The 19,188-nt window shown below is 36.4% G+C and overlaps 1 protein-coding gene across 1 annotated transcript; it reads left to right on the forward strand.

Moving 5' to 3' along the window:
• Positions 1-458: 458 nt before the first annotated feature.
• Positions 459-11,861, forward strand: LOC104460920 (multidrug resistance protein 3-like; the record flags this gene model as incomplete). Its single annotated transcript, XM_010083324.1, has 7 exons — positions 459-559; positions 2,283-2,423; positions 5,217-5,373; positions 5,829-6,026; positions 8,306-8,512; positions 10,070-10,216; positions 11,603-11,861. Coding segments are annotated over 7 exons (1,158 nt in total), but the record flags the coding sequence as incomplete, so codon positions are not given.
• Between the last annotated feature and the right edge of the window lie 7,327 nt (positions 11,862-19,188).

Consider the following 19,188-nt stretch of genomic DNA (forward strand, 5'->3'; position numbering starts at 1 on the left):
ACATTGCTTCTTCTTTCTAATGGCTGAACATTTATTTATTTTGATCAGATCAATCAGATCAAAATATTTACTACTGAGATCTAAGTTAGGCTCTAGGCACGTAAGTAACCTGGACATTCCGATTACAGCCCAAACTCAGTAGACTGGAAGTTGAATGCTATATTGCCATTTTTCTTACAAAATATCTTCTCCATAGTTGTCACTGCTGTCTAACAGTTTTTCACTAATTATTTGGAGGACATTAAAGAGGTCTCATCAGAAAATTCTGAGCATCATCAGAAAATCTTGCTGTCATAAAAAATAAAAATGTAAAATGCTTACTTTTCATATCAAAAGTCCATGATTTTAATAACAATTATTAAAAATATAAAATTATATTCCATCAGACTCTTGTTATTAGTTTAGAATAAGGAATTGCAACATAATATTTGATTAAAACATTTGCGTTTCTATTGCAGATTGCCACAGAAGCTATAGTAAATATTAGAACTGTTGCCAGCTTGACCCGGGAAAGAAAATTTGAGTTGATGTATGGAGAACATTTGCTTGTACCATACAGGTATAATAAAATAACTAAGCTAAAAAAACCCCTGTATTTGAATTACAGAATAAATTACAAACATTTACTTGGACTAACATTGTTTTTTTTTTAGTGTGTATCATTTAATTAATGTATAATTTAATTACCTCAGAATTAATGTAGATATTTTGCATATTTTTATTAACAAATGCAACCAGCAGCCAACATTTTTATTTTTGGATTTAATTAATTTTCTGTGTTAATATTGGTATCTTCTATTGCAATATCACTTGGTTTGGAAAAATGCTAGTGTTAAGTGAGCTTTGGAAGTCATCTAATCTAAACTCTCACCTGCAGTGTTTCAGATATTTAATTAAAAACTTTTTAATGTAAACTGAATATTGCATTAAGTCATTTTTGAAAGTATGAATAGGATTGAAAGCATTTGAATAATTACTTGTTGGTTTATGACTGAAAAAAAAGAAATATAAATCTGCCTGGACTAAATCAAAATTTAAATGTCTTAAAGTAAAAAACTAAAAATATTCTGTCAATTAAAGTTTTATTTGTTCTAGAATTAAATGTTTAATTTTCAGACATCCATGAGAAAAGTAAAGGAAATGGGAGCATATATACACAGATATGATGGGAAACAAGTAACTGAGTGGTTAGAGCACAGTGCAGGGTATAAGAGATAACTACTTTAGCTTTTTTCTCAGGCTGCTAGGTTTTGAGTCCATATCTCACAACTTGCAGGAGAGTGCCTAACCATTCTCAGGGTTGACATTGACGGGATTGGCCCAAGACTTTCATCTTAACTTTCTTCTAGTATAAATAAGAACTTACTGCCCTATGGGTCAATTTGGCTGGAAGAGATAGGATGTGTGTTTTTCAGTTAATGTTTTCGTGTATCTTAAATCACTGATAAAGCACAGAATTTCTATTTTATAAAAATTGAGCTTGGGCCTTCTGTTATACTGGATTAATGCACAACTGAGCTATGTAAAAGAGAAGTCACAACAGACTCTTAATTATAACTTTTTTAAAGGCACAATTGTGAATCTGTCTCCTGTTTGTTTTATTTTGTTTATTTTCCAGAAGGAACCATGGAGTTTTTTTCTAGTAGAATTCATAGTAACAGAAAATTTACTCTCTGACTTGCTTTTAGTTATAGACATAATTTTATAATCCGAAATCTAGTTTCTGCATCATACATGAGGCTTAATCTTATCTGAAAGAGGAATTTTGACTGATGAAGTTGAAAAGAAACAGATTCTCAAGTATACAATATAACTGTTTAATATCTTTGTTATTGGGTTAACATAAAATTGCAAGTAAACAAAAATTACACAAAAATTTGGCTTTGGCTGAAGGTGAGCTAACAGTTCTGCTCTTTTTTTTCCTCTTATGTGATGCAGTAGTACAATTTCAAACATATTTACATCTTCAAAGTGGACTGAACTTTTAAGTGTTTTAACACTCAAAGTATGAGACAGTAAGACAATAATTACATGTAGCAGCTAAGGTGTCACCTTTTTCTGCACCCCTATTCCAAGATGTTTTTGGAAGTAAATAAAATTCTGGAAACAAAACTGCCTTTCTCTTGGACACAGTCTAACAGGAGACAAGGGATTGTGTTGTTTAAGCATGAGTGCACTTCCCATTCATAACAGTATCATCTGAAGTCAATTAATGGGTTTTTGTATACTAGGACTTAAGCATGATTGCACATTTTTATGAAAATATGCATTCTTTCTTACAGAAATTCTGTGAAGAAGGCACATATATTTGGATTTTGTTTTGCCCTTTCACAAGCAATGATGTTCTTTACCTATGCTGCCTGTTTCCGATTTGGTGCCTATCTAGTGGTAAACGGACACATGAAATATAAAAGTGTGTTTTTGTAAGTATCTCTTTTGCAATCTCTTTTCTGTCAGTCTGGACAAAGGTCTTTGCTTACTGCTAGAGATATCATTAATCCACTGTGTAAGCTATGAAAAAAAAGCCAAATTCTTCTCAAATATAATGAAAGCATGTTCCAAAGTGGGTAAAAAGTGGTGACTACAGAGTCTGAGCTGTTCATACAGGCCTGACCTGGGATTTCCTTTTCTGTATTTATTTGGAACTATTATGATTTCCAGACATTGAAATAGTGTCCTACTTACATCACCTGATTTTTTCTCACCAGTCTTGTTGTTCGTGTAGCTGTGACGTTCTCCGTATATTCGACAAAAAAACACAGTTGTACCTATTTACTGAAGCATAATAATATTGTAAAAATCTTTTTAAAAGTAGATTATCAACATCTCTGGTATTTTTATGTCAGGTTTGTTCACTGAAATTTGAAATCTTCTATAAAATACATGTTAAATAATAAAGTAGATGCTGCTCACTATAAGGGAAGGATAACTAAGTTTGTTTAATTTGTATTCTGATAAGAAGCTTGTTCACTTAAATTAACCAGTTTTGTGTGGGAAATTAAAGTATGAACCATGAATGTAACAACAGTATGTAGAGTACAGTACATGCCCATAGTCAAGTGGAGCATTTTATTTTTAATTTAGACGGGTACTAAAAATAAAATATGATTCTAATTTGCAGTATTCTTAGAGGGCGTATCCATTGCAATCTGAAATCATACAAGGAATTGTACAATTATTTGTCTCTAAGGGCACTTTCTAAGCTTTTATGGGGAAGAAACTGTACAAAAATTAAAGGAATTATTTTGAAATTATAGCTTAACCTACTTTTATATTTTGGGTTTATGATCACTGTTTATCCAATCATTTACCATAATACCTAAAAGCCCCTATCATAACCAAAGTCTCATTCTTCTAGATCATGTATAAACTCATAAGAAATATAATTTATATCTTAAGAGGCAAAAGCTCAAAACAGGCCTGTGGAAACAACTATGAAAAGAATGAGATTCTACCAGCACAGATATCAGTGACCTCAATATCTAAGAAAGGCCAATCATACCAATCTTTTGTTGGCAAACTGACTAAAGACAGTTAGCACAGCTCATTTTGACTGCAAGATGTTAGAAAGTATCTACATCCCATCTCTAGCCAGCTGGGAGAGTGAACTTCCAGTGTCTCAGTTAGATTTGAAAGGGATTGTCTGATGTAAAACTGTGTGAGCCCTGCCAGGCTGTTCAAATGAAGAATGAAAGAGACTAGTTGATATAGCTCTGAATAGAAAAGATAAAAATGAATATAAATTAATTTATTTCACTTTGTCTTAAAACAATCTAAGAAGTCTCATGCTAATTACCATTTCTCAGAGATGAGTAATCCTATGTTATGTGGCAACAATTAATAGCTGAGGACAGCCAGTTCTTAAACCATTCTAATGTAGCCTGTAAAGATACATCTACATTCACCATAAAACAACAACATAGTTTTCAATCTTTTTTTGATGTTGTGAACCCTCCACATTTTTCCAGCAGAGCTGTGATTCCAAATTAAATCTTTATTGTCACCTTGTAACAGGCTTGATTTCTTATTTTCATTGATGCCTTAAAAATGAATCACTGACTCCCAGAGGTCATTGAACCATAGAGAGGAAACCACAGCAATAGCAGAACGGGATTAGAGTAATGATTTTACTTACCATCCATTGATCACTTTCCTCCTAGCCCCGGTTGAGACTTAACATAGTTAACCAGTATTAATAATTAAATAAATTAGTGCTAATAAGTAACAAACACATTGAATGTGGTATGGAGGTTTATTTCACTTCATTAAAAGAGGACAAAAACAAATTTCTGGAGGTAATTGAGTAATTAAGGCAATAATAATTGGTTCCTATTTGTCCTGGTTTTGGCTGGGACAGAGTTAACTTTCTTCATAGTTGCTAGTAAGAGGCTGTATTTTGGATTTGTGCTGAGAAGAAGGCTGAACATACCAATGTTTATAGTTGTTGCCAGGACACCCAAGTATTTTTCAGTCTCTCTGCTGTGCCAGTGTCTGCAGGTGCAGGAGAAGCTGGGAGGGAGCACAGCCTCAGTTACTAGCCTAGGATTCGATCTTAAGTTTAGGATTGAGACCCAAATTGGACAACAGTTTATACCATATCATGCACTTCATGCCCAGCATGTAGACGGGGATCTGTACGAAGTTTTCTCTCTGCTGCTCTGGGTCACTGTGCTCTGGGTCATCCCCTCTCACTCTGGATCACCTCTCTCTCTTGGGATTGTCTCGCTCCCTCAGTCAGCTCTAGGTCTTGGACAGTCAGGTTCTTATCTCCTTTCTGGGATTGCAGTTTTGGGACTCTCCCTGCTCTGGGATCATTAGCCAGGAATGGATTGAGCCTTGGTCATTGGGTGGTGAGAAGTTTACTGTGTATCACTCATTTGTACATTTGTATATTTGTACATTACTATTATCATTATTATTATAATTTTCAATTTTATTGTAGTTTGGTTATTAAATTGTTCCTATCTTATCTCAACCCACGAGTCTCTTTTCCCTTTACTGGTTTAATTCTCTCCTCTGTCCTCAGGAGGGAGGAGGGTGAGCGAGCGGCTTTTGTGGTGTTTGTTTTGCTAGCCAAGGTCAAAACTACAATACTACTATACTATTTTAAAAGTTTGTCCTCTTCTTTCTCCGTGTAAAAGAAAACATTGACTGCAGCCCTATTTCCATTGTCCTTTTCTTCGTTTATTTATATTTTTTCATTGTTTCTTTTATAGAGTGTTTTCAGCTGTTGTGTTTGGTGCCATGGCATTAGGACAAACCAGCTCTTTTGCTCCAGACTACGCCAAAGCCAAGACATCAGCAGCCCACTTGTTTCAGCTGTTTGAAAGAGTACCCTCAATAGATAGTTATAGCAATGAAGGAGAGAAGCCCGTAAGTAAGCCATGTGTAATGGGAGATATTATTTATTGACAACATGGAAAGTACTCTTCTCACTTCCTTCAAACTGATTTTTCCTCTTCTTCTGGTTACTTCCTAATCTCTATGTGTTCTCGACACTTCATCCAAACACAAGATGGATGAAGTTCTCTATTGTGAGTCCAGCTTTTGCCCACACTGTCTAAAGGTTATTTGGTTTGAAAATCTCATTAAGGTACAACTTGTGTGGAATTCAACTAGCAAAATTATTAGCATTTTCAAAGTAGTTCAGTGCTGTACTTTGATTTTATAGCTTCACAAAGATTCAGACCACACAGTTCAAGTCAGCATTCCAGCAAATGCAAAACTCTGTTGATTTCAGTGGGGGGAAAAAAATACTTCTGCAATTCTATTAGAATTATCTGTCAAATTGTCTTAAAGATGTAACAGTGATACTATTTCAATTATAGGAAACATTTGGGGGAAACATAACGATCAAAGCTGTGACATTTAACTACCCAAACCGACCAGAGGTCAAAATCCTCCAAGGTTTGAATCTAAAAGTAGAAAAGGGACAAACTCTGGCTCTTGTTGGTAGCAGTGGCTGTGGGAAGAGCACTGTTGTTCAGCTGCTTGAGAGATTTTATGATCCACTTGATGGAGAAATGGTAAGTATTTTTGTAAGAATATGTCACTACATTAAATGAGGTGTGCTTATTTGGTTTTATGTGATAAAGTATAATAGATAGTTTTATTTTTTAAATACTCTTAATGTTAAAGACAAGTAGTGGCTTATCATGGTTCCTTATTTAAATGTGATGAAATAATATAATGGAAAAAGTCTCAGTTTCTCACATTATAAGAATTAATGATAGAATATCTGTGTGGAAAAATATGCCTTATCCACAGCCTAATGATGACTTTGAATTCAGAGCAAAGTTCCTGAGGTTTTTATTTTAAGAACTATTTTTAATAAGTAAATATATGTATCTGTACAATGCATCTTCTGTATGATGTAGTAATAGAATTTGCCATCTATGTTCTTTCCTAAAACAGCAAACATAGACAAAAATAATTTTTATAATAATTTTTACTTGTCGGGAATATCTTTCAGAGTATGCCCACTTACCAAGTGATAGATTGTAAATACTTTTAGTAATTTTGGTTTAAAATACACCGAGGGTTTCCCATGCTACCTATTCAGCAACTTTACAATTTTTTTTCACATAATGGTATTGTTTATTGCCATTTTGTCTTCGATGTAAATGTGCTCAGAGGTTTTGTTTGAAAAAGAACCCACGTATTTTGGGTTGGATGACGTGAGAATATGAAGGATTTCAGAACTTGTCTCTGCAGAGGTACTCACAAAAGATAAAGCAATACTTAAATAAGGCCTAGATGCAATGGGCAAGATTTTTTTGAGGTTGGAAATGTCCATGGAGGTCCAGGGTAGCAAATTGACATGTAGAAAGAAGCAGCATAGGTGCCCCAAAAGTATGTTTAAGCAAGTGCAACTTCTTCACCAATATTTTTGACCTTTTGTCGATAAATAACCAACAACAGTTTACTGAAGGGAGAAGCACAGACCTTGGACATAGAAACCACAAAAGTGTTGGACTAATTCACAGGCTCAGTTGCACTGTGAACTGAATGAAAGAAGTGTATGCTTAAAAACACTGTCAGAACAGCTGTTCACAACAGTGAGCACCATGCTGGTCTGGTAAAGAGAGTAACTATGCCTAAAAGCTCATAGAATCATAGAATGGTTAGGGTTGGAAAGGACCTTGAAGACCATTGAGTTCCATCCCCCCTGCCATGCTCTTTGGCATGGTGGATCCAAAATGCGTAACTGAGTTCTCTAGCTTCATCAGTGATTTTTCACATCAAGTAAGGAACAGGAAGCAGACCTTAGCAGCCTGCAAATCCATTGTAATTCTAAGAGGTGGCAAATACCTATGTAGTTGAAAACTGTTTCTCCTTTCTAGCTTTTTTTCCCCTCCCCTTTATATCTGCAGATGTAGCAATGCTGCCACTGTTTTCAGTGGATTTTGAATCAGGTTTATTATGATCTCTTTCCTTTGACAAACAATTGTATTGCCTGTGAATTGGCTGTTCTAACACAAACTGTGGAATTAGTAGACGAATCACATCCAGTAGCCATGCTATGAAGGGAGCAGTTCTTCAATTACCCAGCTGATATGTCACTCAACATGGAACCTGAGCATTGCACAGGGTGATTACAGTGGAGTTGTAACAGCCCTCTTAATGTCTTGGTATATTTGTGACCAAGTTGGTATGACTTGTATAATTATTATACTGATCTATCCAGAAAAAAATTCTATTGTCATTTATCTAATAGACAATGATATTGACTCAGTAGCCAAATATTGCAGAAGTGTGACAGAGTTGCCAGTAAAGAAAACTGTCTGCAAATGATGTCTTAAGGAATCCAGAAGTAAATTTGTCCATTGGCAGTCATTACATCAAAATTATAAGGTCGGATGCTTGGTTTAGAAGTGTGTGGATGAATGAACCCAACTCTTCTTTTATTTTAATGGAATACTACTGCCAATCTGTTCCTTCAGTGGGAATGTACATGCAAAGTGAAGAAAATTTTCCCACCAAAGAAAGAAATGAAAGAACTTTACCCAAAGTTCTTCGATGTTGCCTCAGCATATTCTATATTCCCGTGTCTTCAAAATCTGATTGAATCTTGAAGCAAAGAAAAGGACTGAGGCAGCAGAAGGGAATATCCTCACTTTTATATAGTAGTCCTTAGAAAATTTTGGAACATAGAGGAGAAGAAACAGAAAGGCTTAGGTGAGCTTTCAATATGGTGTCTCTAAGGAAAGAGCTGCAATTGCACAATTTCAGTGTGTGAATTTACAGTAAGTCTCAAATATACTTACAGCCATTTGACTGATATTTAAAATGTTTGGCTTCTCAGCTTTTTGATGGCAAAAATGCAAAGAGACTGAATATCCAGTGGCTGAGAGCTCAGATTGGAATAGTCTCACAAGAACCAATGCTGTTTGACTGCACTATTGCTGAAAACATCGCATACGGAGATAACAGTCGGCAGGTGTCACATGAGGAAATTGTTAATGCAGCAAAAGAAGCCAATATTCACTCCTTCATTGACTCTCTGCCAGATGTAAGTTATTCCTTTTCTCTTCTACTCAAAACTGGAGGTGACCTACTGTGGCAGGGAAAAATTGTGTCCATTTATGATTCCCCGGGTACAATAATTCCCTGAGATGTAAATAGATCTGAAACTGATTTTTAAATCTTATCCTTTCTTAAGTGTGTTTACCTTACTTTACTTGTTTTTACTCTGGGAGACTCCATTGTCATCTGGAGAGCTGAACATTTAAGATACCAGGGAGGAAAATCCACCATTGTAACTAATTGAGGGCCTGAAGTGTGGGGTGAGGTTTTTTTAAGTGAGTTAAACATTTCTTTTTAAGCTCCTATTTATCTCAAGCATATGTAAAAGACTGCTAGACTGACAAGTTTCTTATGCATTTCTTCCAGTTATACCTAATCAGAATTTAAATTTGAAGTATTCTTACAGTTCAAAAATTGCTAAGCCTTTCTCATATATATATCTGACCAACACATAACAATGTAAAAATGAACATCCCGGGTCAGATGAAAGGTCTTCCATGCACAAAATCTTGTCCCATGCAGACACAAGCAAGACATATATAAAAATCAGTATTCAAAAAGGCTAAACATTTAATCACATTTCCCCTGAATTGTCATCTAATTTTGCATAATTTGTGACTTGGGAATTTCCTAAGATAGAAATCAGGTTTTATTATTCAATAGTTCTGGATGGATTTTTCTTCTGTGACTTTGACAAATCAATTTCTAACCTACATCAACTCGAATCCATAACTTCCTGAAGCTAGGAGGTTGCCAGCTTAGTTGCACATTGTATATATTCAGGTTAATTTCAGGCTGTTAAGCTGCTTTTTGCATTTCTTGAAAAAATACAAAGGTCAAAGTTGACGATTTTTGCAGATCATGTTTATAATGACTTACCAAGATCTGCTCTTTCCAAAACTTTGTAGAGAAATCTTGTGATATATAATGATGCCTCATAAAACTTTGGTGCTTTTTGCAACCAAATATATAATACCTCAAAGACTACTGTGACCTACACACGAGTTTCTCCAGAGACCTAACTGGTCCACCTTAATAAGTTAAAAACATAACTGTCCATCGCTGTGTTACAGATATAGGTAAAGTGTATATATGTCTATGTCTGCTTATAGATATATAATTTGGCCTGAAACTGCTACATCTTATATGTTGCTTTTTTTTTCTTCAGGATGAATAAATTTGGGTTAGAATAACTGATTGGTTAGGATGCTAGCTTGGAGTGTTTAAGATCAGCGTTTGATCCCCAGTATTGTCATAGACTTTCACTGAGCTTTGGTGTTCTGTCTCCTGGTTGAGAATAATGTTGCCTTCCAATGTTAGAGAAGTTGTTGCTTTGAATTTAAGAAATGCTTGATGCTACAAAGAAGTCTCCTAGTGAAAGATCCCTAGATCTGTGGCAGATAGCAACTCTGGTCATCTGTTTTCAGAGAGCTATTGGCATGGAATATGCAGCTTATAGATGGCTGGTGTCAGGGTCGATATGCCTAAACACACTTCGGAATTGATTTGCATTCATAATCTGAACTGAATATGTTGTTTCTAGAAATACAATACCCGTGTAGGAGACAAGGGAACTCAGCTTTCTGGTGGTCAGAAACAACGTATTGCTATTGCCCGAGCTCTTGTACGTCAGCCCCAAATTCTGCTACTGGATGAAGCTACGTCTGCTTTAGATACGGAAAGTGAAAAGGTAACTTAATTCTGAGCCAGGAGTCTGGAATCTAAATCCATGTTTGTTTGCATTGTGATTATTGTTTTCACTCCCACAGATTAAAGCCCAAAGCTGGAAATATACTGCTCTATTCAAATTACATATATTTATGCTAATAATAGACAAATATAAATGTCCTGCTCCTCCTTCCCAAAACCCCATATTTTTATTGCATCTTTACAGCAGTAGGTAGATTGAATTAGCAACGAAGAAGGCATTTCTTTGTCTGTAATTCTTCAGGCTTCAACTGGAAAAGTGCTATCAACATTGAATTAGGAAGTACAAACTTCCGATGCCAAAAAGATTGAGGATGCTGCCATAGAACTTGCTTTCATAATTGTTTTTGCTTCTCCAATTGCTCTGCAGTCCTTGCTATATGTTCACAGCTAATACGCAAACTTCCAGTGAAAATATTGCTAGAACACTCATTTCTTTTTTAAGCCCAAAGATGCCATCTTGGTATAACAGAAGTACAATCTAGCTGTAGAAAATCAACACAGATTCTACAAAAGCACCTACTATTAATGAGGCAAATATTATAACAAACATTACAATCTGAAAAGCTCAAACACTATGGACTAAGTTTTGATCAATTCTAGGCATAAAAATATAAGGTTTGAGGTGAAGATATCATTAAATAATTCCAGGATTCTTTGTTCTCTTAATTAAGTGCCAGTTAGGTACAGAAATTTCATCTCTTATTTTGTTCTGCATTAATAAACATAAGAAATAAAGAAAAGAAAGCAGAGATTCTTATTAGTATTATTTTGTCAGTGGCAGCTTTAAGAAAAACAAGATTCATGAAACTCCCTGCAAAATAATGAGAACTAGTATGATAGTAGTTGACCCTAGATTACTGTCTTAAGTCGCATATATAATTAATCAGGCATGGAAGGGACCTCTGGAGTTCTCTAATCAAACCTCCTTTTCAAACAAGGGCAAATACTGAGTTCAAATTAGGTTCCTTAGTGCTGTGTCTAGTAGGGTCCCTGAAAATCTCCAGGGAGATTCACCAAGCTCTCTTTTGTTCCTGTTCCAATGCTTAATTATCCTTGTAGTGAATTTTTTTCTTATATCCAGTCAGAACCTCCCCTATTACAATTTATGATCATTTTCTCTTGTTCTCCTACCATGCATCTCAGTAATGAGCCTGGTTCCATCTCATTCTCTTAGCTATCGTGGCATCATCCACTATGATAGTTTTGACTCCTTGCTAACACAAGCTAATTCTAAAACAGGAAGCTAAAGCCAGAGATATTCCCTTTCCCTCACTGTCATATTACAGTTTACTTCACAGATGGCAATTGAGGTATATCTCATGACAGCTGCCAAAATAGTTCACCCTTTGACTTACTCATTGCACAGATTGTCCAGGAAGCACTGGATAAAGCCAGAGAAGGTCACACCTGCATCATGATAGCACATCGCCTCTCTACCATCCAAAATGCTGACAAGATTGCTGTGATCCAGAACGGCAAGGTCATGGAGCAAGGAACCCATCAGGAGCTCCTGGCTGAAAAAGGCATCTACTATTCTCTGGTTAATGTTCAAAGTGGGACAAGCAACATGTAAATTAAAGGCAGTACTTATCTCTGAATTGTCACTGTAATTATTTCTATACTGCTATTTTTGTCACTGTAATTATTTTAATATCAGTAGTCAGTCTTGATACTTCTGGGTTTTGTCCTTTCTTTTGTAAGTCCTATGAAAACAAGAAATACTAAGTAAATACATACCAGTTTCTCACTCCTAGTTTTCATTATCCAAAGCACTGTACTGTGTGGCCAAAACAGAGGCCTATTGCACTCATAAAAGTAGGAGCATGCTAAGCCAAACGTAATGAATATCAGCTCGCTTTGAACTCTGTCAAAATTGCACTAATCAGACAAGTCTGCTAAACAACCTGTAAACATTTTCATGCTTAGCAAAAATAGTTTTGCTATTGCCAGAAAGAAACCTCAAGCCTTATCCTCACTGTGCCTATGTAAGGACAGTCAATCCTGGCCTATTAGGCTTGTTGTCAACTTGTTATGAGAACTTCCAGGTCAGCTGGAGCTTGATGCCAGATGTCTCTTGCTATGACATGGAGTTTTAGCCTGCGATGACAGCAAAGGTCTTGAAAATATGGGCACAGGCTGAAAACAAGGCTTCCAGAACCGTAAGTACCTCACTGATGGTCAGTTACTGATCTTTGAAGAGGTGCAACCTTAAGAGCTGGGAAAAGACTGCTTTAAGTAGAACACATGATAGAGGCAGCAGATAAGAAAAGGCCACAAGTGATGGGCAAGACAAGGCACCTGCACAGCCTGGGAAAATAGTATCTGCAAGTCTCCCAAAGCCCTAGGAGTCAGAGGTCAAGGGCTAAGAACACTCTAACGACTGCAATATTTTATAAAAGGTGAAAATCTTGAATTTGGGCATGGAGGATGGGGAAGGAAGAATACCCTTTTCAGCGTTATCTGCCCTCATTGAAGAGCTCTTGAACCTGATCACCCTGATGACTAAGACTCTCAAGGACTGTAACCATCGGTGCTAATTACATGGCTTCTGTGTCTCTGTAGTATTGTATATTAGTTGGTAATTTAGGATGACTCTTAAGGACTTGAAAATGCAGTAATAGTGATTAATAATTATTAAGAACTAACTATTAGCAATGCATGTTGTTAATGAATATCTGTGCAGTAGTTTTGTTTTTAAAATGGGCCTGATTAATCAATCTTCCACACTTCCACCATAGCAATTTCTGACTCCCTGATAATTATACATATGATCTGTAATATCTATGTGTAAATATTTATAAACACACAGCCTTAACTTTGTTAAGCAGTCCTACTGGAGGCAATCAATGATGGTAGCTAATGTTTATCTTAGCATTTAAATCAAAGGCCTTTCACTTTTTTCTTCCTTATTTAATCTTATTTGTCACAAAAGAGAAGGTTAAAGAGGAGTCTTCCCATTTATTAAAAATGTTTCCAAGTATTACAACAGCAAAGAGGTTATCATTTATTCTGGGTAATTTGATTCCAGATATAGAGTTTGAGTGCCGTTTTCCTGACTGAATTACTTCTTTAAGAGATGTTACATTCAACACCACTGCCATTCTACACTGAATTTCAGGTGCCCTATAATTTTTAAGGAACAGATATAGAAATTTACAAAATAGCATATTAAAAAGCTACAGTTATGTTGAAGCGAAACTTTTCATCTGCAAAACAACAGGCATTTTACCACAGATAACAGTATTTTATACTGTGTGAATTTAGTATTTCCTACTAGTAGAAGATAAAAACATTATGTAATTGCTTTATTTTGCAGTTGTGGACAGGAAATTCAATGTTTGGTTCAATTTAATATACCACAGACTTTAAAACAGATGTACAATGCACTTCTATGTCATGTAAATTAAAATAATAATCTTAAAAGTTTACGTATATCATTGGTAAAACTGGCTGCAATAAGGATACAGAGGTGGTTTATCGCTCTACACTGAGGAAAAATCTGTTTCTAGGATGGGACTGCCTCACAAAAAAAAATCATGTGAGTATATTCACGAGTATCATAAAGGAAAACTGTTCTGAGAATATGCTTTCATCCAAAAAAAAAACCAAAACCACCAAACAAAAATACCCCCCATAACTACACAATGTAAAACTTTCAGCTCCCAGCTGTAGAGGAAATGTACATCAGTTCAGTCAGTAAATAGTTTGGTGCTTGAGACACAAAACTAGAGCTGACATTTCTGAGAAGCCTCATGGAGCACTAACACAGCCTTCCCTGGCTGCTCGTGCTCATCCAGCTTTAGGAGTTTATGTGTGTGTAGCTGCTTGTGCAGTTGAGCACTGGCCAAGACTGATTCTTTTACTAACACCTACAAACACCAGAATACCCGCTGCAGTCCACCTGCCCATAACCCCCCGTCTCCTTCCTGTGGATACAGCAAATGCCTCTTTTGGGTGTATGCCTTGGCATTCCCATATCGTGTTCAAAAGTAAAGTATCCAAATATTCATGCAAATAAAAGGAACTTTTATCTCAGATTAAATCAACAAAATTTTGGAATATTGTTTTCATAGACAGCTTTTGTTTCTAAATGCTCAAAGCATATTGCAAATGTTAAGCTTCAGAATACTCACAATATCAGCAAGAAATATTACACCTGGTTCAGGGGGAATAATTTCAACACTTTCCAGAGATGAAAATAACTGACAAACTGGCCAATTACTAGGATTCCAGCCTACAAACTGAGGTTGCATATCTTAGGCATCTGAATATAATTTTTTTATCTATTTACCACTATACACGGTGAGTCATTAAATTTGTCACCTTAAAAAGTCCATATTAAGGAATTTACATATTAAACTGATACTTGAACACTGTGATATATGATTTTATCAAATTATATGTTTTCTGTGTTTTTAAGAGGCAGATATGTTATACTATTTGGTCATAGCAAATTCCTTAGCTTTATCTTATTATCTTAATTGCATTTGACGTAGAAAATCTGTCGTCTGTTGCACAGTTGTTGTTCAGCTATAGCTATGTGAAAAGTGATGTACACTTTTGTTCCTAAGTTTCATCAAGAAGAAGGATCAAATGAGCTCATGGCCAATTCCTCCCAATATGTTCCAGACTGCCAGGTTTATTATGTTTCCTTAAATTATAATAAAATATATATCTAGGATGTCCATACCAGAGAACACCTGACTTAAAATAATTCTCAACAACACACCGATGAAATTCTCATTGTGGGTAACAACATATGTCCATACACATTACTCTTCTCTGTTGTATCCAGTAACAGACCAGGAAGTGATGGGTTAAATTCTGTCTGAGCAAGAGAAAACAGCTTTTTGTTGTGAGTGGCTGAACACTTGAACAGGTTGCTTAGAGAGGCAGTGGAGTCTACGTTTAGATACTCAAAATCAGACTAGACACAGCCCTGAGTAACCTGCTGTACTTGACCTTCCTTGAGCAAGGGTTTGGACTAGATGATCTCCAGAGGTGCCTACCAACCTCAGCCTTTCTGTGATTCTGTGCAGGAAAAATCACGGTCAACCATGTGGATCCAACCAATTAAACAGATCCACTCCATATGGTGGCTTCCAGTATGTCAAAACCATTCAATACAGCACAGGCTTTATTAAGAAAAATGCTTGAAAATCACTTTTTAAACTTTTGTCCAAAGACTATGTAAAAGTAACCTGCACTTCAAAGATAATTGGAATATGACAAAAGCAATGTTTTAGAGATACTTCATCGCCAGTTCTAGCCAAAAGTCTGAGCCAAGGAATCAGCCTTGGTTTCTTGTCTCCTCAAGGAGAGAGAGGGGTGTTTTGTCACTTTTACCAAGAAGCCGTCACTCCTAACAGAACACTGTTTTTACAGCACGACAGCAGTGAAAGCCAGGGACTGGCTAACCTTTGTGTTAGGAATCGCAGATAGGTGTTTACAGGACAGCCTTAGGAAGCTGAAAAGGGGATGCTCAGGTACAGCCGTGGTTGCTTCTCTCTCCTTCTGCCTCTCCTGACGAGAGAGGGGGCTACAGCAGCTGTCCCCTTCCCCTCTGCCACCTCCTCCTGCCACTGCATTGCTGTAGGGCCCTCAAAGGCCACCCTGAGAACTCATAATGTAAGGAAAACATGGAGTTCCTCCAAATTCCTAAGAGTTCTCACATCACCAAACCTCATTCTGACTGTAAACTTTTTTTGATTTTTTTTTTTTTAAGCTTTCCATCCCTTCTCAACACTATCAAACTCTGAAAAGACAACACTGGTTTTCCAGATATAAACACAACCATCCATAAAACTTTGAGGTGAGCTAATGAGAGATATAATACAGAATGGTTTAAATCTTATTGTAAAACTTAGGTACATTATCCGTTGCCTATTACAAGAGTAGAGCTAGAGAGTCTTTACAAGCATTTGTCATTAAGTATATGATTTTCTGCAAATTAACTCCATCTTCTGGGCACAAGATATCCAAAAGGGACCACACTGACTCTCATTCAGTTTGATCATGGATGACTGAACAGTGATAACAAGAACACCTCTCCTTAAACAGCTTATTCACGGCCCAGTGTGATGGTCTGCTGCAGGAAATGATGCTTTTTCAGTCATCCTGATTACTTGTGAAGTTTACGAGGAATGTTTAAAATATGAACAAAGGGACGGAGAAGGGCCACAAAGATGATCAGCGGGCTGGAATACCTCCCCTATGAGGACAGGCTGAGAGTTGGGGTTGTTCACCCTGGAGAAGAGAAGGCTCAGGGGTGACCTTATAGCAGCCTGCCAGTACCTGAAGGGGGCCTACAGGAGAGATGGGGAGGTACTCTTTAAAAGGGCATGTAGTGACAGGATGAGGGGTAACGGATTTAAACCGGAGGAGGGCAGATTTAGACTAGATATTAGGAAGAAATTCTTTACTGTGAGGGTGGTGAGGCACTGGAACAGGTTGCCCAGGGAAGTTGTGGATGCCCCATCCCTGGAGGTGTTCAAGGCCAGGCTGGATGAGGCTTTGAGCAACCTGGGCTAGTGGGAGGTGTCCCTGCCCATGGCAGGGGGGTTGGAACGAGATTATTTTTAAGGTCCTTTCCAGCCCTAACCATTCTATTGTATGATTCTATGAGTTAAGAGGAGACTTCTCAGATGCTTTCAAGAGTGACAATGATGAAAGAGGCTCTTCAAAACTATTCATTGCTGAGAGCTCCATTTCTGGATGCAGAGTGTGCACATAGTCCTTCACAGACCTAGCAGGTTCCAAGGGGGCTGCAAAAGGCTGCATGCACTAGTTTTTGAATGCTTTTCCTCATTAGAGTTTTATGTAAATTGAGTAAAGTCCAGCCTCACTCCTTGGTCCTAACCAACCTAGTCCTACTGGCTGCTGAATAACCCTCCAGAACAGGTGCAAACAGATCAAGATCACCCCCCTGGTAAGTCTGCACATGCATCCTGTCTGAGACAGATTATCAATGTCCAGTAGCGAACATTAAAAACCAATATAAAATATTCAGTGAAATGTCATTCTACTTTAAAATACATTTTACCGTTTATTTTATATTAATTATTGTAAATGCAGAAATGTGCATGCTTTGAAATGACATATTACCACAGGTAATGCAGACTACACTACTGGGGGTCCTGCTTAAACACTCAAGACAAGCTGGTTTCAAACAGCACATCAGGATACAGGTTTTCAGATTATTATCTTTGCTTTCTCTCAGATAAATATTACTGGTAGTTTTCCCTGAGGCACTTTGTTTCTCAAACTGATTCAAATGCATTTTGAAGATGAAACAAACTCTTAAAGAAATGGAAAGGATGGTAATATTGCTGTATCATATCAGTACGATGGATCTGAAGGCAAATGGTTAAGTATAGCAGTTGATAACTTTGAAATAGGGACTGAGATGCAGCAGTTGGTCCTATTACACTATCTCACTGACAAGCTGTTTCATGTTAGTCTAATAATGTTTTTTTCACAGTCTTTTAAAGTGTTAAGCACCAGTTATTTTCAGAGACAGGCTGCAGGGACAAGTGATGCCATCACCTGAGCAGTTTGCAGGTTTATGGCTGGAGGGGGCTTCTTCCTCTGTCTACCTATGCTCTATCTCTTTTTGTCATCCTTTGCCCTTTTCAGGTTTTCCATTTGTTTCCACTTTTTTTTTTTTTTTTTTTTTAAAGTCCCAGCTCCTCTTTCTTCATGCCCCTTTCTGAAATGGAAAGAAAACTCTAGTCTTTTTGTTCTACCTCAGAGAACAGTATTTGTTTTGTACGTAATCTGGGATGACCTGTTCCTTGAAGGGAGTACGCAATCACAGATGGCAAATTTTACTCTTGTTGCACAAATCCCACTGCATAGGATAAAAATTAAGAATTATCGATATAAAAATTATGTGTCTCAATTCTGGAACCGGAATCTAACCAAACATTGGATAGATTTTTCACGCAAAACAAGCCGCCAAAATCAGAGCTATACCTTTCTTAACAATTGTCATTGAACAAATAATTCACATTGTCACATATTTTTATTTTCCAATTAATTGTTACTAATGACATTATAAAATAACCATAATTAATACGGATTTTGAACCAAAATTGAATTAATTCCTTTGTGGTTTAGTATAAACTAAACATTTGGACAAATGCATAATTTCTGTTTTTTCCCCAGTTTTGCTGCTTTTTCTAGCTTTTCTATTATGCTGGCGATGATTAAGAACATTCATCTGCTCATTTAATTTTAAATTATTCATTAATGTACTATTTTTTTTCAGTTTAAATGTGATATATTTTGTTTAATTGCAGTCTTGAATAAAAGATCTTTGGCATTCCTTTGTAACAAAGGTACTTAGAATAACTTTCATTTTTGCTTTTTCTTTTTTTTGTATGTGTGGAGCCTTATTTTGTTGTAATTGCATGAACAATACTGTTGTGGTTTAACCTGGCAGGCAGCTAAACACCACACAGCCATTTGGTCACATCCAGTGGGATGGGGGACAGAATCAAAAAAAAGATAAAACTCCCTGGTTGAGATAAAGATCGTTTAATAGGACAGAAAAGGAAGGGAAAACAGTAACAATGATAAAAGAATATACAAAACAAGTGATGCACAATGCAATTGCTCACCACCCACTGCCCAGCCACTCCCCAAGCAGTATTTTTAAAAATTCCTATCTTAAATTTCATTTATTGTAGAAAGTATTTCTAAGAGTAAATACGTCATTATAAGCCTGGTTTTTTAAATCTATGTCTTCATGGATTTTGAGCCATTATTTTTTAGATTAAAAATTTTCTGTTACTTTGTGGAAGTTGTATAATAAATCAGCAAAACATAACAACTGAAAGTTGATTCTGGAAGAACTTCAAAAATATTCATTACACTGAAGAAAGAGAAATGACAGTTAGCCCTGTTTGGAGTAGAATTAATTCAGCTTCCAATTCTTTTGTTTCCTTTCGG

This window comes from Pterocles gutturalis, unplaced genomic scaffold (assembly GCF_000699245.1).
Source record: "Pterocles gutturalis isolate BGI_N339 unplaced genomic scaffold, ASM69924v1 scaffold34565, whole genome shotgun sequence".
Classification (NCBI taxonomy): Eukaryota; Metazoa; Chordata; class Aves; order Pterocliformes; family Pteroclidae; genus Pterocles; species Pterocles gutturalis.